General features: G+C 43.8%; 1 protein-coding gene across 1 annotated transcript in view; it reads right to left on the bottom strand.

Annotated features, from left to right (window-relative positions):
- Positions 1–19,117, bottom strand: part of LOC148032610 (Chaperone DnaJ-domain superfamily protein) — a 122,255-nt gene that overhangs the window by 35,005 nt on the left and 68,133 nt on the right. The window contains exons 4-6 of the mRNA XM_087683229.1: positions 5,416–5,475; positions 5,256–5,306; positions 5,075–5,155 (exon numbers count right to left, since the gene is read on the bottom strand). Of these exons, the coding sequence (XP_087539355.1) occupies positions 5,075–5,155; positions 5,256–5,306; positions 5,416–5,475 (192 nt within the window). The remainder of the gene's footprint in view (positions 1–5,074; positions 5,156–5,255; positions 5,307–5,415; positions 5,476–19,117) is intronic.

The following is a 19,117-nucleotide window of genomic DNA, read 5'->3' on the forward strand; positions in this document are numbered from 1 at the left end:
TTTCTGTAGAAATTAGGGTTTGACAGCCACCTCGGGACCCGTGTCAATGGGTGAGGGCGTCGTACACTAAGTTCAGCATCTAAATTTTGTATAATTGTCAGGGAATTCAGATGCCAACCCATTTGTTGTAATTTGGCGCAACATTTGGCCAGTTTGGTGGTTCCCTTTATGCAAGTACTAGGTGAAAAAATCAAGGGGCAATTGGCCCAAATCGATTGATAATTGTTGCTACAGCAAAGAGGCTTTTTGGAACAGCAAAGGAGATTGTGAATCTCAGCTTATACACATTCCATTAGCAATCAAGTTAAAGAAATACCGAAATGGACGCCAATTTTAGGGCCAACAGGGTGTCCAATGTCCGAGATTATCAAGGTAATTTATGCATTTCAAGTTATATTCATTTGTTGATTAGCTATAGTTAAGTGCTTAATCAAGGAATTACCACCCTTTCCAAGAAGAAAGGCTGGTTTCAACAACCCAAGTCTTTTCCGAGTTAATGGAATCATCATGATCTGGTAGCTCAAGATGGCTTAGTGTAGATATCTCATCTAAATACATAGTGGGCGGGATACTTGAGTCTTCCGGTGAAGGACCCAACATGCATGTTAGTCAGTGTGAGGCATCATGTAGAACTTCTTTTGAGGGAGTACAAAAGTGCGGATTGTGCACAAAGGCAATTGCAAAGAGGTCATCGCGGAGTACTCAAAATATTCTAGGAAATAGGGATTTATCAATCTAATAAGCAGCTTTGAATGAAAACTTGAGAACAACTCATCAAAGTGTAACCTTTGGAATAGATGAAAGGCTAGAGTTTCAAAATACTACCATTAATACTCTCTTCATATCTATCAACCAACAAACTCAACGGAAAAGCGGGATCATGAGTTTGGAATGAGATGGTAGCCTGCAATACAGAAACAAACAAAGGCATTCCTAGAGAAAAGCATTAATGATTTTCAATAAAGCTTAAATGTAAAGAAAAGCTCTAAGATTCTAGAAACACATGATGTATCTGAGGATAAGAAAAAACTATGTAAGTTATGAGGTTTAAGGAATAAGGGCCCTTCTCATGTTTATAAAATTATCATTAATGTGAAGAGAGAGGAGAATCACATTGAATCAAAAATCGGATAGAATAAGCTAAAGCTCTTTGTTGTTGAGGAGAGCTCTGGTTCTTTCGAACTTCAAGAATTATGATGCAAATAAGCTTGTGGCTCACCACCTTTGGAATTTGAGGTATAAAGGTTGTGTACTTTGTCATCAAATATAGAAATATTATTTGAGTCTTGATTGTTTTCTAAGAGGTGTGAAGGAAAAGATAAACTTGGATTGTTTTCAATACACATTCTGGATTATGCACGGTTGTTAAGTTCGTTGTTTTGAAGTTGTTTTGCTTCACATTCTCTATGTTCTAGGGATACAAGAGGTATTGACTTTTTTGTTGTTTTGCTCAAGTTTGTCAATGCATTAGTGGATTTATTTAGTTGAGTTCTTTACTTTGGCAAAGTCATACATCTTTCTGACACTCCATTCCCTCGTGTCTTTGGGTTGTGTGAGATGATTATCCTTGATCACCGCTTGTGTGACAATGTAGAGTTGCTCTGATACCAAGTGTTATAGGCCTTCACAGGACTCTAAGTCATAACCTATCATGAGGCATAGAAATGGCACAGTGGAAAGGTACACAAGATATATCAATAAGGAATCCTTCCTATTCATGATATAGAAAGAAAGAAAGAAAGAAATATATATTAACGTGTACATAAGGCCAATGTGGCCTATGAGACAAAATCCAAAGTACATCCATGTCTAATGTCATCTCATCAGTATGGTAAAGATAACATTACAGATAAGTGGGTGGCCTATGAAACAATACTGAAAATAACTATACGATGGGACTATACTAGGGTTGAACCATGTGTAGTGTTGTTCCATCGATAGAAAAGAAAAGGAAAGGAAAGGAGAATCAGATCTGATAGAACCATGTACAAAAGTTGGTGGAGACTATGGGCTGTAGCCAATCTCAAAATCTGCACATGATCTCAGCTATGATGCGGTCCCTAGCTGCTTGACTGATATGCCTGGAGGTGAGTCTTCAATGTCTCGTGAAAATGGCTCTAATCCGACTGTGGTGTGGCCTCCTCGGACGTGGTCCTAGTAGACGGGGTCGTCGTGCTCGACGAAGGGAAATGGCTCTACCCAATGTGACTCCATGGTGTGGCATGTAAGGTGTCTGGCAAGGTGGCTCTGTCTCTACTACACTGGTAGTATCAATAGGGTCGGCTCTATAGAAGAAGTCTGTCACTACTCTCTGTGTGTGTCCCTCTAGGTGAGCTGGCCTCCTATCTCGCAGTAGTGCAGTTCGGCGCCTCTCAAGCTCCAAGAGGAAAAGACCTAGGCATCTCCGGTCCTCGTATTCCATGATCGTTGAAGGGGTCCAAATCCATCACGGAAGAGGCAGTGGTACCATCCTCGTATGTCATAGTATATTGTGCATCTGCATATGTAGTACTCTTCCATCTCAGGCTCTCGACCACAAAGCTGGCAAGTCCTATCCTCTGCTAGGGTATTTGTCCATCTACCTCTCTCCTATGGTGTCCACATATGCTGGCCGAATAGTGAAACCATCATCAGAGAGACACAAGAAATGGCTCCTGTAGAACTCCATCCTCGATCCTAGAGGGAGTGGTGGATGGATCCATGTCCTTGTTGTTTCAATCCTCAAGATATCAACTCTGATCACCTGGTTCAACTCTAATCGGCGGCTAAGAGAAAGTGTAGGGCAATCAAGGCTATAATCCAAAGGTGGAAGACGTTCAATATCCAAACCATGTAGGCTCATCCAAATAGCCATCTGTGAAAACCAACAATTCTTCTCACCTCCTGCCACTAGTTATCTAGATGAGGTTAGTACCAATCTAGAGTATCTATGGCATGGAAGTTCCCATAATCTATGCCAAAAGGTCACTGCCCTAAAGAGTGCCTCCGTAACTATAGATGTTGCCCCTAGCTCTGCTCTGACAATGGGATGTGGGGTGGAGGGATTACTCCTAATCATACATGCTATCATCATGATCAATGGCCTTTCCATGCTATCCCAACCATCATAATTATCCTTCTCTACTCCACTCTGATCACTGAGTGGGCTAAGACGCCTATGGTACAAGCTGCAACCCCATACCTCTGCTCCATATAGTAATGTAGGTGTGACTAGGGTATCAAACAACCAGAGTTTGGTGTGGGGCTCCTGGAACTGTGTGTGAGCACATTGACTCTCAAGCGCCCCTAGTGCTGCATATCCACGTACTAGATGTATCTATGATGCCCCTCTCAACAAAAAACGTGGGCCGGAAAAGGTGACTCCCAAATAGACATATTCCCTCACACGCTCCCGTATGTCTCCCCCAAATGTGAACTGGTGCATAGATCTAGTCACCCATGCTATTGAAGTATTGAAAACCATGGTTTTGGTCTTCCCAAGGTACACTGTGAGGTATTTATCTCTACAAAAGATGTGCAAGGCATCTAGATGGCACTACAATCCCTTCGGTGAATTTGAAATGAGAACAATATCATCTGCATACAGTAATATTGATATCAGCACCCCTACCAGGCTAGCTCCAGCTCCTCCCCCTCGGTCTATGTAATCAGACACTTCATCTATGTATAGACCAAACAATGTGGGTGAAAGTGGACATCCTTGTTTCACTCCTATGGTACTGTCAATCCTCTTTGATAGCCCCCGACGTGCCCGTACATGACCTGTCACTGCCTTATATAATGCATAGACACCCCATCGTATACCCTCTGGTACTCCAATGTTCTGCAATCTCTGCATGATGCGTGTACGAGGCACTGTATCAAAAGTTTTGCGAAAGTCTACAAAGCAATAATAGATCCTCCTGTCTCGGGCTCAACCCTCCTCAATAATGGCTCTTAGTGTGAGAATATGGTCTAGCGTGGTATATCCTCGTATGAAACCTACCTGTCCTTGTGCTCTCTTGCCGTGCATTTCAACCCACTCACTGAGCTTATGCTCCAATATAGATCCATATATCTTGGCCAAAGTATGACCGATCATGATAGTCCTATAGTTGCTAGGAATCAGGGGATCACCACTTTTAAATAGCGGAATGATAGTGTTGTTTGACCAACTCATAGGGAAACCTTCATATACTGCTATATTGAACATATGTGCTAATATGGGTACTAATATGTCACAAGCATTTGAGAAATGTTTTGCTACTAGTCCATCCTCATCTTGTGCCCTCCCATTTTGTAATCTATAAATTGCATCCCTAACCATTTTCCATGTGAAGAAAGACCACTGTGTTGGTCTACAACCTTGTGGGGGCTGTATAGGTGGCTTTCCTGGCAGGTCATAAAACTGTCTCCCATAGTCAAGCCAAGCATCTAGTGATGTAATCTGTATGGGGGGCTGTCTTTCATGAAACATCTTCCATACGCTCTTGCTATCCCGCCCCAAAAATAGCTGATATATCTCTCCTTCTGCTTTCGCTAAGTGGTCGCGTTTCTTCTTACAAAGGGGTTTGAAGAAAGATACAACATTGAGGCACATCTCAGGACAACACCCTTGTGACGTAGTACATATGAGGGTTCACCACACTGAGCCTAAGGAATCACATGTAAAAGCACAACCCAAGCAAAGCTGGAGTGACTACTACTCCCTATATAGGTGCATATGTAGGCAATAACATGATATACCTATGAAGCCCTTATTGGGGGGGGGGGGGGGGGGGGATGGGTTTGGTTTTGTTTGTGTTGTTTGGGTGGCAGCAGCTCACATGGAAGGTGGGGACAGCTCAGTTTGTCAGGGCACCTTCAATGTCTGAAATTTTCTGAGGGAGCATCAGTCTACATCTTGGTATTCACTTATTAAGTACATTAGACTATCTGATGGGATTACCCTCTTTTAGTTTTTCCCCTTGGAGATTGAACTGTTGCCAATGAAACACTTGAAGTTGATGCGTATCTGCATGATTTTCAACCTTCAAATGTGGGCTCTCATGCATGGACTTTGAATTATTTAACTTAGATCACAGAGAAGTCATACCTGTTTATATCTGGTCAGTTGATTCAAATATTGAAAACCTGAAAGGATGATAAGAAGCCCTGCTAAGACCGCTCTCAAATCCTGTTTGAGTAAAGTTCGAGCAATTGAGCTTAAAAATGTTATCACAAAAGAACCTCACTCCTTACAAAAACTGACAAGCTATAATGGAGGTAGAACAAACCGTTTGAGGTCCATAATAAGCCTGATAATACCTCGCTGTATTATAGAACACCTATCCAGAAATCAAAATTATACAATATTTGAGTTTATTAACAAAGTTTCCAAATTTCCTCAACTGCAGCTTTGACAATAATGTGTCACAAAGAGCCCAACTCAAATACCTGCTCAGGGTGTGCTAATGCATAATCATATTGCTCTCTTTTTGCATCATCTTTCAATATCTGTTTTTGGCCAAACATACATTTCTAAAATGTTAGAAGTTGAGGAGTCTAAAAACATTACCAGTTTTTTTAATTGCTATGTCCAAAATGAGTGTCATTAGAAACGAGGGACCAAACAGCATTATGCTTGAACCAGAGGCACTACATAATCCATAAATGATTACATCTGCAAAAAGGAAGCTGTAACTTGACCGGCCAAATAGCCTTTTTCTTAAATTGCCAAAAAAACAGCTCTTAACTTCCAGACTATTGATGACTACCTGCAACTTGGATCAAACTTAACTTCCTTTCCTTAAGCTCTTCAAAAATCTTCTCCATCTTCCACCTAACTCGATAGTTAAAGGCTGGGCTGTGTTGTGAGATGTCATGTGCAGTGATAAGTCTGAGATTAATTCTAACCTGTAAATAATATTCTTCTTTCTTTACTGATCTCAGGCATGTGAGGGTGGATGTAGGGATCAAGATCCTTGTTTTTAAACTGCTTCAGAAAATCCCACACTTTGGTAACCTGATCTTTGTACTTGTACTTTGTAGACTTGTCAGTTGATCAAGTTCATGGTTCATCAGCATTTAAATGAGATACTCTGATCACTTGAAACTAATACAGCATATATCCTAGTTGTATTTATTTTTCAGGCACTGTTTACCAAGTACTTTTTTTTTAGTCTATATGACATAACATGAGCCTATGGTTGTTAACTATTAAGTCTTTAATCTTGACATATATTATGATCATTCATGGGTCATGGCATACTACAATCTTTTACATTGAGTTCTAAACCTTGACCTTAAAAGTTTTTGAGACTCATGGATTATGATTTTACAATCTTACTATCTTAAATCTTTCGTAGAATCATATATACTTGTCAAATCTCTTCTAGTGTTACATGTATACTCTATATTGTTGAGAAATTCAAGTGTTTTGGTGTAGAGGTTCAACATACAAATGATATTATCCCTTTACATATGACTAATAGTAAAATATTCCTAGAAATAGATATAAAATCCGTTTCTCCATTTCATCGTTTTGGACCAAAACTTCGTCTCACGACTCTGAAATGTATTTTTGTTTCGCCGTTTCCGAAACTATAGGCAACTACAAGCTGCAAACAGTATAGAATGTGCCATGTTTATCGTAGTCCAATTCCAACGCTCTACAACTCCATTTTGAGGAGAGTTGATAGAGCTACGGTGGCAAGAAATGTTGTGTTCTTGTAGAAACTCCATAAATTGATGGGAGGTAAACTCACAACCACTGTCATTCCTCATATATCCTACACAACCACCCATCTAGTTATGTACCACATGCACGCATGTTGCAAGTAGGTGAATGGGTCTGATTTTTGCTTTAGAAAATATAACCATGTACATCTCAAGAAATCATCCACTATCAAAATCATAACTGGTCTACGGAGGAAATGAAGTGCAATGCTCTTTTCCTAGAGTTGATAGGCTTTGCACACATCTTTGGATAATTTTAGGTGGGAGAGACCCTCAACCATCTAATGACGTGACAACTCATAAAGAGAGTCATACCTGAGATGTCCTAAGTGATAATGCCATAGATGCTAATTGTTTGTAGGCTCCCACATGGTGGCTAAAGTCTAGAAGCAGTGGAACTCTAAGCCCTCAACTATCAGCTGAGAAAGAAATCAAGTCATCATATAAAGACCATGAGGTTGTACTTTACCACAAGCAACCACTAAACCAATCTAAGAGTCCAAGATCTCGACTATAGTTGCTATGAGGAAGACTACTTGCCCCAACTGGAAAAGCTACTAAATAGATAAAAGATTCACCCCAAAATGGGGGACATAGTATACATTGTCCAGCGTAGCAAGTTCCAGACCCAAGTCAATGGCAATACTAACACGTTCGTGAACCAGAATCTTGACCAAACTATTTCTAACTCGAACATGCCCAACTACAGGGACTCAGGTAAGGAAGATGTTGTGGATGGGGCCATGTGATATATGGCTCCACTATCCACAATTCAAGCAAGGGAAGAGGTGCTAGGCTAAGGGGAGTGGGCCTCTACAATCATCTCATCGGGAGATAACTTGCAAATATGGATGAGACCTGCATCCTTAGGTGGCTCTAAAGAGACGAGGTGGACCTCAGTAGACCAGTCAAACATGCCCTCTGGAGTTGAAAACAATGTTGACTGTGATGGTTGACTGGTACCAGCCTTGCCACTACCCATGATTTGATTGGAGTTGAGAACAATGTTGAATGTGATGGCCGACTGGTACCAGTGTTGGTCCATCCTTGCCACTGCCCATGATTTTGATTGCCCTCTGGAGTTGAGAACAATGTTGACTGTGATGGCTGACTGGTACCAGTGTCGGTCCAGCCTTGCCACTGCCCATGATTCTAATTGTCATCAACCTACCTCCCTTGCTGGGGTTTATCGGACAAAGAGGTGGGGGCCTGATTCCTGGGTTTGAATTGTATGCCTCTTGTCTTTGAATGACACTCATCATCAAAATGGACAGTCTTTTAATAATCTTCACAACACCTCTTTTTCTTAGTTATTTCTGCCATTTAGGCTTTAGGATTGACTAGGAGTTTCCTTGTGACTCACTAGCTTGATTTTGAGTTTGATTTGAGATTTCAGTGGAATTTTTAGCCTTATTGCCTTTTCCTTGCTACCCCTTTTGAGAAGCAACAACAAGAGCTCTCTCTACAAAGGACATGCTATGAAACTAATCGAACAATGGAGTGTAACATAGTAGCTCACACTTAAATTTATACAACGTAAGCATTGGCTGTGAAATCACTTGTATGAAATGAAAATATTTTCTAGGCAACTTGTTCAGGAACAATGTTACTTTGTCATTGTAACTAACCTTTTGTATATAAATTGCTACCAAGACATACTGGCTCAATGATCCAAAACAACTTGTTCAGGAACAATGTTACTTTGTCATTGTAACTAACCTTTTGTATATAAATTGCTACCAAGACATACTGGCTCAATGATCCAAAATAATTTGATACTCATGTGCTTTGAAAGGCGATTCGTATTACCTAAGTGTTTTAAAATATGATCAAATATTCATTTTTCTATTTAAGAGTGGCCAATGGCTAATACGGCCTATAATTATACGTGCGTCATCATTAACGAGATGTCCAAGACAAATTAAAAGTTTAGTGCGGCGGTCAGATTGACCAGAAAGCTCAAAATGACTAAAACTTTTATACTCAAATAATCAGATTTACTAGAAATACATATAATGAGTGGTTTGAGAAAGTAAAACCAAATGGTCATAATCAAAGAAACAAACCATGAATCCAATGAACCTATATAATAAAGCTCTTCTGAATCTAAAGTTCATGACTCCTAAAATTTAGGAGGTTACTATTTTTGGAAGTTGCTCAAATGGAAATTTCTTCACTACAAAGGCCCCAAAATTTCACAAGGAACAATTTTGTCTCAGCAGTTATCTCAAATTCTCAACCATTTGAGAGATTTTTTAGAGTAGAAGGTTTAGAAGCTTCTTTCTCTACAAAAGTGGCATATGGCATCTAGAATAAAAAAAGTGTCCATATACTTGCCATTTTCAATAAAACACTTGTCATTTGTAACCTCTACTTTCCACTTTTGAGCACCTAAACCCCACATCTATATATTGGAGGTCCCTCTCTTCATTTGATAAAAAGTCTCATGCTGAAATTTCAGCCACATGCTTTGTACTCTCCTATCTATCTCTTATCCAAGAAGTACTTTCTACTTAGCTTAATCTAATCCATGCACTAAAGAATAAAAATAGCTTGCTGCTTAGAGTTCGCAAAAATTGGGGCTTCAAAAACTCTAATTTTCAAAATTGTAGCAAATCAACCTCTTTGTATATGGTTCAAGCACTCACTACCCGTGATTTATTTCAATAAATTCCTGTAAAGAAAAGGGACCGGTTCCCCTCTCAAAGTGGTGTCAACTCTCTCTTCTTTTTTTCGTAAAAGGTAATTGTATTAATTACGAAAAAAGTACAAGATGACTTGATTACAAGATACATGACGACCATCTAAGCCATCATGTGAAAAGGTTCTAAGTACTACAAGTTACAATGCTATGGCAAGGATGCAGATGAAATTGCCATATGCCAGGGACGTAAGTCCTCCCTAGAGAGCAAATCAGAATGCTGGAGAAGATCCAACTGCCAATACAAGAGGCCCTTAAGCCTCGCAATATGCCGCTGAACATTATAGGCGGAGTCAAAAAGAAAAGCATTCCTAATGGTCCAGTTATGCCAACAGCCCCAATATCGAAGAAAATGATACATGAGCTTCATATGTGGCTGTGCAGGAGTGGGGTATTTGGGCTGCCCGAAAACCCAATCAAAGGGGCGCAGGGTGAATCCAACCACTCCTTGCCAAACAGCCAACAAAAATAACCAGACTTTCTTTGCGATGGGGCAAGAAATAAATCGGTGGCGGGCTGATTCCACAGCAGTGGTGCAAAAGAAACATTTGCCATTGGAGATTCGTCGCTTGGAAAGAGCCGACGCAAGCGGAAGACCACCAATCATCACTCTCCAAAGAAAGACTTTACATTTGAAGGGTGTCTTGTTCAACCAGCCCTCCATCACTGTTGCCCTCCACCATGACCGGGATTTACGTAATCCCCATAAAGCATTCGCTTTGGTAACTAGCCATTGATGATCTTTGATCAGAATATGATAAACTTGGTTAGCAAAAGCTTTGCTTAAAGTCAGCCGGCCTTGTAGGTCCCAATCCTGCCAGGGATGATCTGAAGCAAGGGCAGGAAAGGGTTGTCTGCTCTTGAGCATCCGCAAAAGCTGTTCCCATAAAGGCCTATATCCCCGAGGGATCCTGAAAAGTCTCCTAGCTGTACGAAAAGATATAAGCACATTGCGACTGGCAAGGGTGGCATCCGCAACTGAAGACAAGCCCAAACGGGCCATCCGGTTGAATTGTGGTCTAAGCTCATGTTTACCTTCCCACGCAAGTAAACGCGAGACTGCCAGCAATTCCAATTGAAAAGAGTTAGTAGCCAAGCGATTCTCCGCGGGATGCCACTGAGCCTTCTGGAGGACCCGTTTCCAGGAACATACCAAATGAGTAAGCAGCGACGAAGAAGAACTGGAGAACCGCGAATCAGCATTAAGAACATGCCACCAAGAACTCCTGATTTGGGTATTGCCATGTAGAAGTCCATGGCTCTCAAGGAAATAACGGGCTATATCAACCCATGGATGATGATCCGAGCACATGGCGTGGAAAAGAGACCAACGGAGTGCCTGCATGTGAGTTTGGGCATCCAAAATAGCTCCGCCACCCATGCGTTTGGGGGTGCACGCATGCGACCAAGAGATCCAGGAAATACCTGCATGCAATGAGTCCTTTTTCCATAGCATGAAGCGAATAGACTGAGTAAGAGCATTCAGAGTCGTAGTAGTCCAGGGCAACAATGGCAAGAAATATGTGAGCATTGGCCACATAATTGTCTGGGCCACTTTGAGGCGAATATGGAAGGGCCAGGCTTGAGATTTCCAATACATAAACTTAGCCATTACTTTGGAAAAGATTTTGTACATTGAACCCATCAAAGAAATGGGGCGCCACTGTGTCAACTTAGATGGTGAAGGAACTTTGGTATGGGCAAGTGTAACAAGACGTCCATAACCTCTGCCTCACAAATATCGGACTCCATAGTAGCTTGCATGTCCTGCGGAAGCTGATTGCGGACCAGGTCATAAAAACCCGAACGGGCCTGAGTGATTTGGTCTGAAGGGGGAGAAGTGGAGCCGAGAAGGTCACGGAAATAATTCCTGCACATATGCACAATAGTCTGCGGATCCAAGATAAGGTGGCCTTCTGCATCCTCGAGTCTGGTCATATTCTCCCGAGCAGAAGAGGCATGGAGAGCTCGAAAGAACTTATGGGTCTGACATGCACTATCTTGCAGAGTCTCAGACAGATGTTGCAGTTTGGCCTGCTGATATGATTTCAAGTGGAATTCTTTAATAAGATCAGCCACTCGCATGGCCAGTGCGAGCAGAAATGCATCATCCGGAGTGTCCACCAGCAGAGAACGGACCAAAGCCAGCATATCCTCGGCTGCCTTGCGACGCTGCCGACAAAGAGAGGCATGATAGATCCCATACTGCCAAGCAACCCACTGCACATTAGAGAGCAATCTTTCAAATGACGCAGTGCCCTGAGAAGAGAAGTCCAAGAGGAATCTGTCAATCAATTGCTGCATATAGCCCTGAAAGATTGCATGCTTCAGGTAAGACGAATTGAAACGCAAAGGGAGTCTCTCCAGAAATTGCTTGAAAGGTGCAACGGGTTGTGCAAGCAGCTCAAGCTGCAGAGGGAAATGGTCCGACAAGGCATATTGCTGCAGTACTTTTATTTCGAGCAGCTCGGGAAGAAAATCATCATTCAGCATGATATATATACGGTCCAATCGCGACCATGTTGTTGCATACTGGGCAGAATGGAAAGTAAACCCTGTAGAAGACGGGTGTAGCTAGGACCAGAGATCTTGCTTAAGAACAGCAAGAGCCAACGCATGCCACATTCGACTTTCCGGCGCATCCATCACCGAATGCTCCAATGTGGACTGGGAAGAATCAACACACATATTGAAGTCCCCCATGAAGAAGCCCCGTCTGCCAAGTGACAAGGAGGTCTGCAAAGTCTGGCAAAGCGCCCGACGAGATAAGGAGTCATTCGGAGCATAGAGGCCAAGTAGCCATAAGATTTCCCCTTCGAATAAAATTTCAATCACCAAAAAACGGCCATGAACATCATTTTAGCATATCTGCTGGCTTGGGGGTGGAACGGGGATAACGACGGTCCCACGGGGTAATAACATTACCTCTGGTATCAAATGCCAGCTTAGCAGGGGGACCCTTTGGACGATCCGAATACATTTTTCTGGCGGACTGATGAAGGGGGGCAGAGGAAACCATAGCAGGAGCAGAGCGCTCGGAAGACAACATTTCCTTCCTATGCATATATGTACGCATGGAATCTTGTGAGGTAGTAGGCACAGTGTTCTCCATGCCAGCAACAGCCCTGTTGGCTTTTTTTGCACGTACTTCAACCCAATTAGTGGCACTGGAATCCAGACCCGAAACCTGTTGTTTACCTTTGGCCAGAACTTAAGCCTGATGGGTAGCATCCAGCAACGGGGCATCACACACCATATCTTCCATGGGCGGCGCAGCATGGCCAACATCAGAAGTGTGTTGCTGTTCCGGGCATTCGGCCATAAAATGCCCCAACTGTCCACAGGAAAAGCAATGGCCTGCAAAATTGCCCCATTTCAAACGAAAGTGTAACGGGTGCATGCCAGAGCAATTGAGGCGTAACCAGGCAGGCCTTTTTCGTGCAGTGTCCCATAGCATACACAAGCAGTTGCGATTCACAGCCCTGAGACTGGGAGGGACCAGAACAGTGCCCACAGCGGCCATAGCATCCTTCAATAGTGGCCAATAAACAGCCGGACAATTTTCCACCTCTACCCACACAGGGCATTCGCGCTGCAACAGACGCTGAAAATCTGCCATTGGACGCCATGGAACCACATGAACCAACCGGCGTTCAAAAAACAAAGGTAGTTTAGACAGGAGAGCAGCGCGGTGCGTCTCCGATTTCAACAGGACCTCAAAAAAGCCCCGGGAGCCAACAAAAATCTCTTCAACACATTCCCCTTGTAGCAGACTGTGCAACCATTGGCGAATACGGGAAAGCAACGGGATTCGACCAGTGAAGAAGAGTATCACAGTGCGATCATAAAATACCAAAAAGGAGCGTAGAACAGTTTTTGGGTCCACGGTGGCGTCCAGAACATCGTCAGGCGCAGATTCAGAAAAGACTTCCTGATTATGTTGAACATAATCTCCAAGCAAAGTGTTTGCAAATTCCAGCAAATGCTCCCAGCCCACTTCCTGAGAGTCCACAGGATCCGAAGCAACCTGAGCATAGGACCGATCCTGAGAAACACCTATCTCTTCCGAAGTATGCTTGGTACGTTTACCCGCAGGCTGGATGTCGGGACCAGGGGGCATCTCTTCGTTGCACGGAACCATATCCTCAAGTTCCTCAGCATCAGAATCTGGGCCAAGTGCTGCCACTGTTTGATCTATGAAATCCAGATCCAAACCAGCCATCGTATATGATGATTTTGAACTCGAAGGAGGACTGGCCCTCTCTCTTGCCGGCTCTCTCGCTCTCCCTCTTTTCTGTACAGAGGCGCTGCCCAGGGGTGTACTCTGCAAGGACAGCGAATGAAAACGGAGCTTTACCTGTCACCGTGCAGGGGCAGAAGGGCGAACAAAGGCCTGGCAGTCTCGACGGCAGGACCGGACAAGCTGGGGTGCCGGGCAGGGATCCGTCAGCAGCGTCCGGGGACAGGGCGTCAGTGGCAGGCGACCGTGAACAGGGTGTCAGGGACAGGGCGGCTGGCCGTGGACAGGGCGCCAGGAGCAGTACGCGCTGGCGGCTCCAGGAGCAGGGCGTCTGCTCCTGACGGCGCCAGGAGCAGGGCGGCAAAAAGGGGGCGCTAGGGATTCCGCTGCAGGAGGCGACGGGCTGCCCTAGACAAGCAGGAAAGGCTCTAGCAGCTGCGACAGGCGTGGGCACGCGAGACTGACGGGCGCAGCAACGGCACGTGCTGACGAGGGTCGCGGCCGTCAGTAGGCAAAGTAGGCGGAAGGTCCAGGCGACGGCAGGACGCGGACATCAGGGCCGACACCCTCCACGCAGGTCCGGGGGAAGATCGCCCGCAATGCACAGGTGGTTCATCGTCAGGTCACGGGGGAAGCAGATCCGCCATCACGTCGCGTCGTCTCACCATCTACTCTCTCTCTCTCTCTCTCTCTCTCTCTCTCTCTCTCTCTCTCTCTCTCTCTCTCTCTCTCTCTCTCTCTCTCTCTCTCTCTCTCTCTCTCTCTCTCTCTCTCTCTCTCTCTCTCTCTCTCTCTCTCTCTCTCTCTCTCTCTCTCTCTCTCACAAAAAACGGGACCCTGCGCAGTCACGACCGTTCACATGAAGGCGTCGCAGGGCAACAAGATACGTCCGTCCGCAGGCTAGACGCACAAGGACAGGGCACGCAATAATCCACTCTCTTTGTTACTCTCTCTCTGCGCAGCTCCCTCAACTCTGCGCGCTCACACAAAGCAGGATAGCGCAGGCGTTCAAGCGTCGACGGGGTCAACGGAAAGGGTCCAGTCGCCATCGCTCGATCATCCATCGTGCCCCTCTCTCTCTCTCTCTCTCTCTCTCTCTCTCTCTCTCTCTCTCTCTCTTTTCGTGAAGATAATTGAATTAAGTAGTAAATATTTACATGAGACCATCAGGCCAACATTCTCATTGTATCTCTTACATGCTATTACATCATACCATCAGGTCAGCATACTCAATCTCTCTCACACTGTCACTGTAGAAATTTACAAGATGTGAGCAGGCTTCTCACAACAACCTATTACATAGCCAATTCTAATAAATCAAACAGAAAGAACAGCTAGAGTAGAATGAACAATCGCCAGACAGGGAGCAACAATCTCCAAAAGGACCAGGTCTGCTGACATCATAGAAGTGATAAGACCAATCCACGCACACGGGCCACATGCCCATGGATGCCCAATGCCGAACCAAAAATAAACACATTGCGAGTAAGCCATATGTGCCACAGGGCTGTCCATCTAAGAAAATGGAATAGGCAGGAACAATCTGAAGACAAAGAGGGCATTCTCTCTCTCTCTCTCTCTCTCTCTCTCTCTCTCTCTCTCTCTCTCTCTCTCTCTCTCTCTCTTTTCATGAAGATAATTGTATTAAGAAGTAAATATTTGCAATAGGCCATCAAGTCAGCATAGAGCTAACACACATAAACTCTCTCTCACCGAAGTTATTTACATGAGGTTTGCAGGCTCTCAAAACAACCTATTACATGAACAATACTAGAAAAACGCACAAAAGAAACAACTGGAGTAGAGCAAAACCAGGGAGCAGCAATATCCAGAAGAACTAGGTCAGCTGACATCATAGAAGAGATTCGCCATAACACTAATCCACACACACGGGCCACATGCCCATGGATGCTTGATGCTAAATCAAAAATAAAGGCATTGCGAGTACGCCATATATGTCATAGGGCTGTCCATCTAAGGAAATGGAATAGGCAGAAATAATCTGAATGCAAAGAAGGCATAGAGGACATATTTCCCATAATCCACGAATGAACTGATATGTGGTGCTGAGTTACCAAGGACCACTCTCTCTCTCTCTCTCTCTCTCTCTCTCTCTCTCTCTCTCTCTCTCTCTCTCTTTGTAATGGATGTTATATTTATAAAGTACTAAACGACAAAAGAGTTACAAAAGTCATGGCAAAGATGCAGAGGAAATTGCCATATGCCAGGGAAGTAAGTCCTCTCGAGGGAGTAAGTCGAAGTGCCGAATGATCTGCCAATGCAAGAGACCTTTAAGCCTAGCAATATGTCCCTGAACATTTGAGGCTGAATCAAAAAAAAAAGCATTCCGAATGGTCCAATTGTGCCAACAGCCCCAGTATCTGAGAAAGTGAAACAAGATCTTCATATGCGACTGTGCCGGTGTGGGGTATTTGGGCCGCACAAAAACCCAATCAAAAGGGCTTAGCGAGAAACCAACCACTGCTCGCCAAACTGCTGACAAGAGTGACCAGATTTTCTTAGCGAGAGAGCGAGAAATAAATCTCGATGACGGGCCGATTCCACACTGGTGGTGCAAAAGAAACAATTGCCATTGGAGATTCGACGCTTGGAAAGGGCTGAAGCAAGAGGAAGACCACCAATCATCACCCTCCAAAGAAAGACCTTGCATTTGAAAGGTGTCTTGTTCAACCAGCCCTCCATCACAGTTACCTTCCACTATGACTGAGATTTACGAAATCCCCATACAGTATTAGCTTTAGTAACCAGCCATTGATGATCTTTAATCAGAAGATGATACACCTGGTTAGCTGAGGCCTTTTCCAAATTCAGCCGGCCTGCAAGGTCCCATTCCTACCAGGGACGATCCGAAGCAAGGGCAGGAAAGGGTTGTCTGCTCTAGAGCACCATCAAAAGCTGTCCCCATAAATCACGGTATCCACAAGGGATCCGAAGCAAGGGCAAGAAAGGGTTGTCTGCTGTGGAGCACCATCAAAAGCTGTCCCCATAAAACACGGTATCCACGAGGGATCCTGAAAAGCCTCCTGGTTGTACGAAACGATATCAACACATTGCAATTGGCAAGCGTGGCATCTGCAACTGAAGTCAAGCCCAAATGTGCCATGCGGTTAAATTTTGGTCTGAGCTCATGATATGAAGACTAGAAGCATGACCAAAGAGAGTCCAAACATCTAATGCTTTGCGAAGATTATCCTTGTCCGCATGCAAAATCATAAAGCTGTCATCAGCCAAGGATTGACTAATGAAGTGCTGTCCAAAAGGAAGAGACAATCTAGCCAACTAAGTAGAAGCTGCCATATGAGATAACATCAAAAGAACCGGGTGAATCGCAAGGGCAAAAAAGAGAGGACTCAAAGGGCAACCCTGTCTCACAAAGCGTGCAAGGACAAATGTCTCGGTAACACCACCATTCAGCATAGCTCGCGAAGAAGCCGCAACACTAATGGTGTAGATCAAACGAGACATCCGACTACCAAAGCCCATAGTAGACATAAGTTCTGCAATGAAAGACCAATCTAAATAATCAAAGCCTTTTCCAGGTCGAATTGAATCAATACCACCTCCTGATTAGAGTGCCTTGCATAGTCAAGAACCATTTGCACATTTAAGACATTATGCAGAATGTTTCGGCCCTTAATGAAACCATATTAAAGAGGATGCACAATGGCAGGAAGATGCTTATGTGCCGACTCGCCATCACTTTGGAAAAGATTTTATACATAGAACCCATCAAAGAAATTAGTCGCCAATGTTTCAACATTGACGGCAAAGAAACTTTTGGAAGCAGTTTGATAAGTCCTTTCCATGAGGAAGGCATGAACCCTGTTTCTCAAACCTGCTGAAACATAGCCGTCAATGGTTTCACCAGTCGAGTAGCAAAAACCTCAAAGAATTCATTGGTGAGACCATCCCAACCGAGACTTTTATCCTTGGGCAAGTGTAACAAAACATCCATAATCTCCGCCTCACGAATATCTGTCTCCAAAGTAGTTTGCATGTCATGTGGAACCTGATTGCGAACCAAATCATAGAAAACTGAGCGGGCATGAGTAATTTGGTCAGAAGGTGAAGGAGTAGAACCAAGAAGGTCTAGAAAATAATTCCTACACATATTCACAATAGTCTGAGCATCAATAACCATTTGACCTTCTACATCCTGGAGTCTAGTCATATTCTCTCGAGTAGGAGATGCATGGAGAGCTCGAAAGAACTTATGAGTCTGGCAAGCACTATCTTGCAAATTCTCAGTCAAATTTTGCAATTTGGCCTGCTGATAAGATTTCAACTGAAACTCTTTAATAAGATCAGCCAAACGCATAGCCAATGGCAGCAGAAATACATCATCTAGAGTCTCCACCAGTAGAGAACGAACCAAAGCCAGTAATTCCTCCGCTGCTTATCGACGCCGCCGACAAAGAGAGGCATGATGGATCCCATATTGCCGAACAACCCGCTGCACATTAGAGAGCAAACGTTCAAAAGAAGCATTGCCCTCAGAGGAGAAGTCAAATAAAAATCTATCAATCAACTGCTGCATATAACCCTGAAAGATTGAATGCTTCAAATAAGACGAGTTGAAACGCAGAGGGAGTCTATCCAGAAGTTGCATAAAAGGTGCAATGGGTTGTACAAGCATCTCAAGCTGTAGAGGAAAATGGTCCGACAAGGCATATTGCTGCAACACTTTCATTTCCAACATCTCAGGAAGAAAAGCATCATCTTGCATGATGTACATGCGGTCCAACCGCGACCATGTAGTTGTATACTGTGCAGAATGAAAAGTAAACCCTATAGAAGAAGGGTGTAGCCATGACCAGAGATCTTGCTTAAGTACCGCAAGAGCAAATGCATTCCACGCACAGCTTTCCGGAGCGTCCATCACCGAATGCTCTGATGTGGACTGTGAAGGATCAACACACATATTAAAATCCCCCATCAAAAAACCCCGTCTGCCAAGTGACAAGGAGGTCTACAAAGTATTCCAAAGATCCCGGCGGGATAAAGGGTCATTTGGAGCATAGAGCCCAAGTAACCATAAGATCTCTCCTTCAAATAAAACTTCAATCACCACAAAACGACCATGTACATCATTTTTAATAAGAACAGGCTGATATTTCTCATGTACAATCATAAGCACACCAGAATAATGCATGGCATGTGTCCCTCCATAAAACAAGCGAAACCCATGGCAATCCACAACTTTTCCTGCTTCACCGTGACTCTTGTGCTCAACAACACACAAGGCATCCCACTGATTCTCATGCAATAAACTCCACATGGCATGTTGCTTATTGGAAGAACAAATGCCTCGCACATTCCACGTGGCTATCTTCATGTGTATTCAAAAAAGAAAATCAGGAACGAGGCAAAGCTTGCCTCGATTTAACCTTTTCTGCTAGAATGTCAAGGACTCCCTCATCCAAAAAATCAGCTAACACGGCAAAAGAGTTCTGACAGCC

This window comes from Lygodium microphyllum, chromosome 8 (genome assembly GCF_053477565.2).
Source record: "Lygodium microphyllum isolate KBCC chromosome 8, Lygodium_microphyllum_v1.1.10, whole genome shotgun sequence".
NCBI classification, from domain to species: domain Eukaryota; kingdom Viridiplantae; phylum Streptophyta; class Polypodiopsida; order Schizaeales; family Lygodiaceae; genus Lygodium; species Lygodium microphyllum.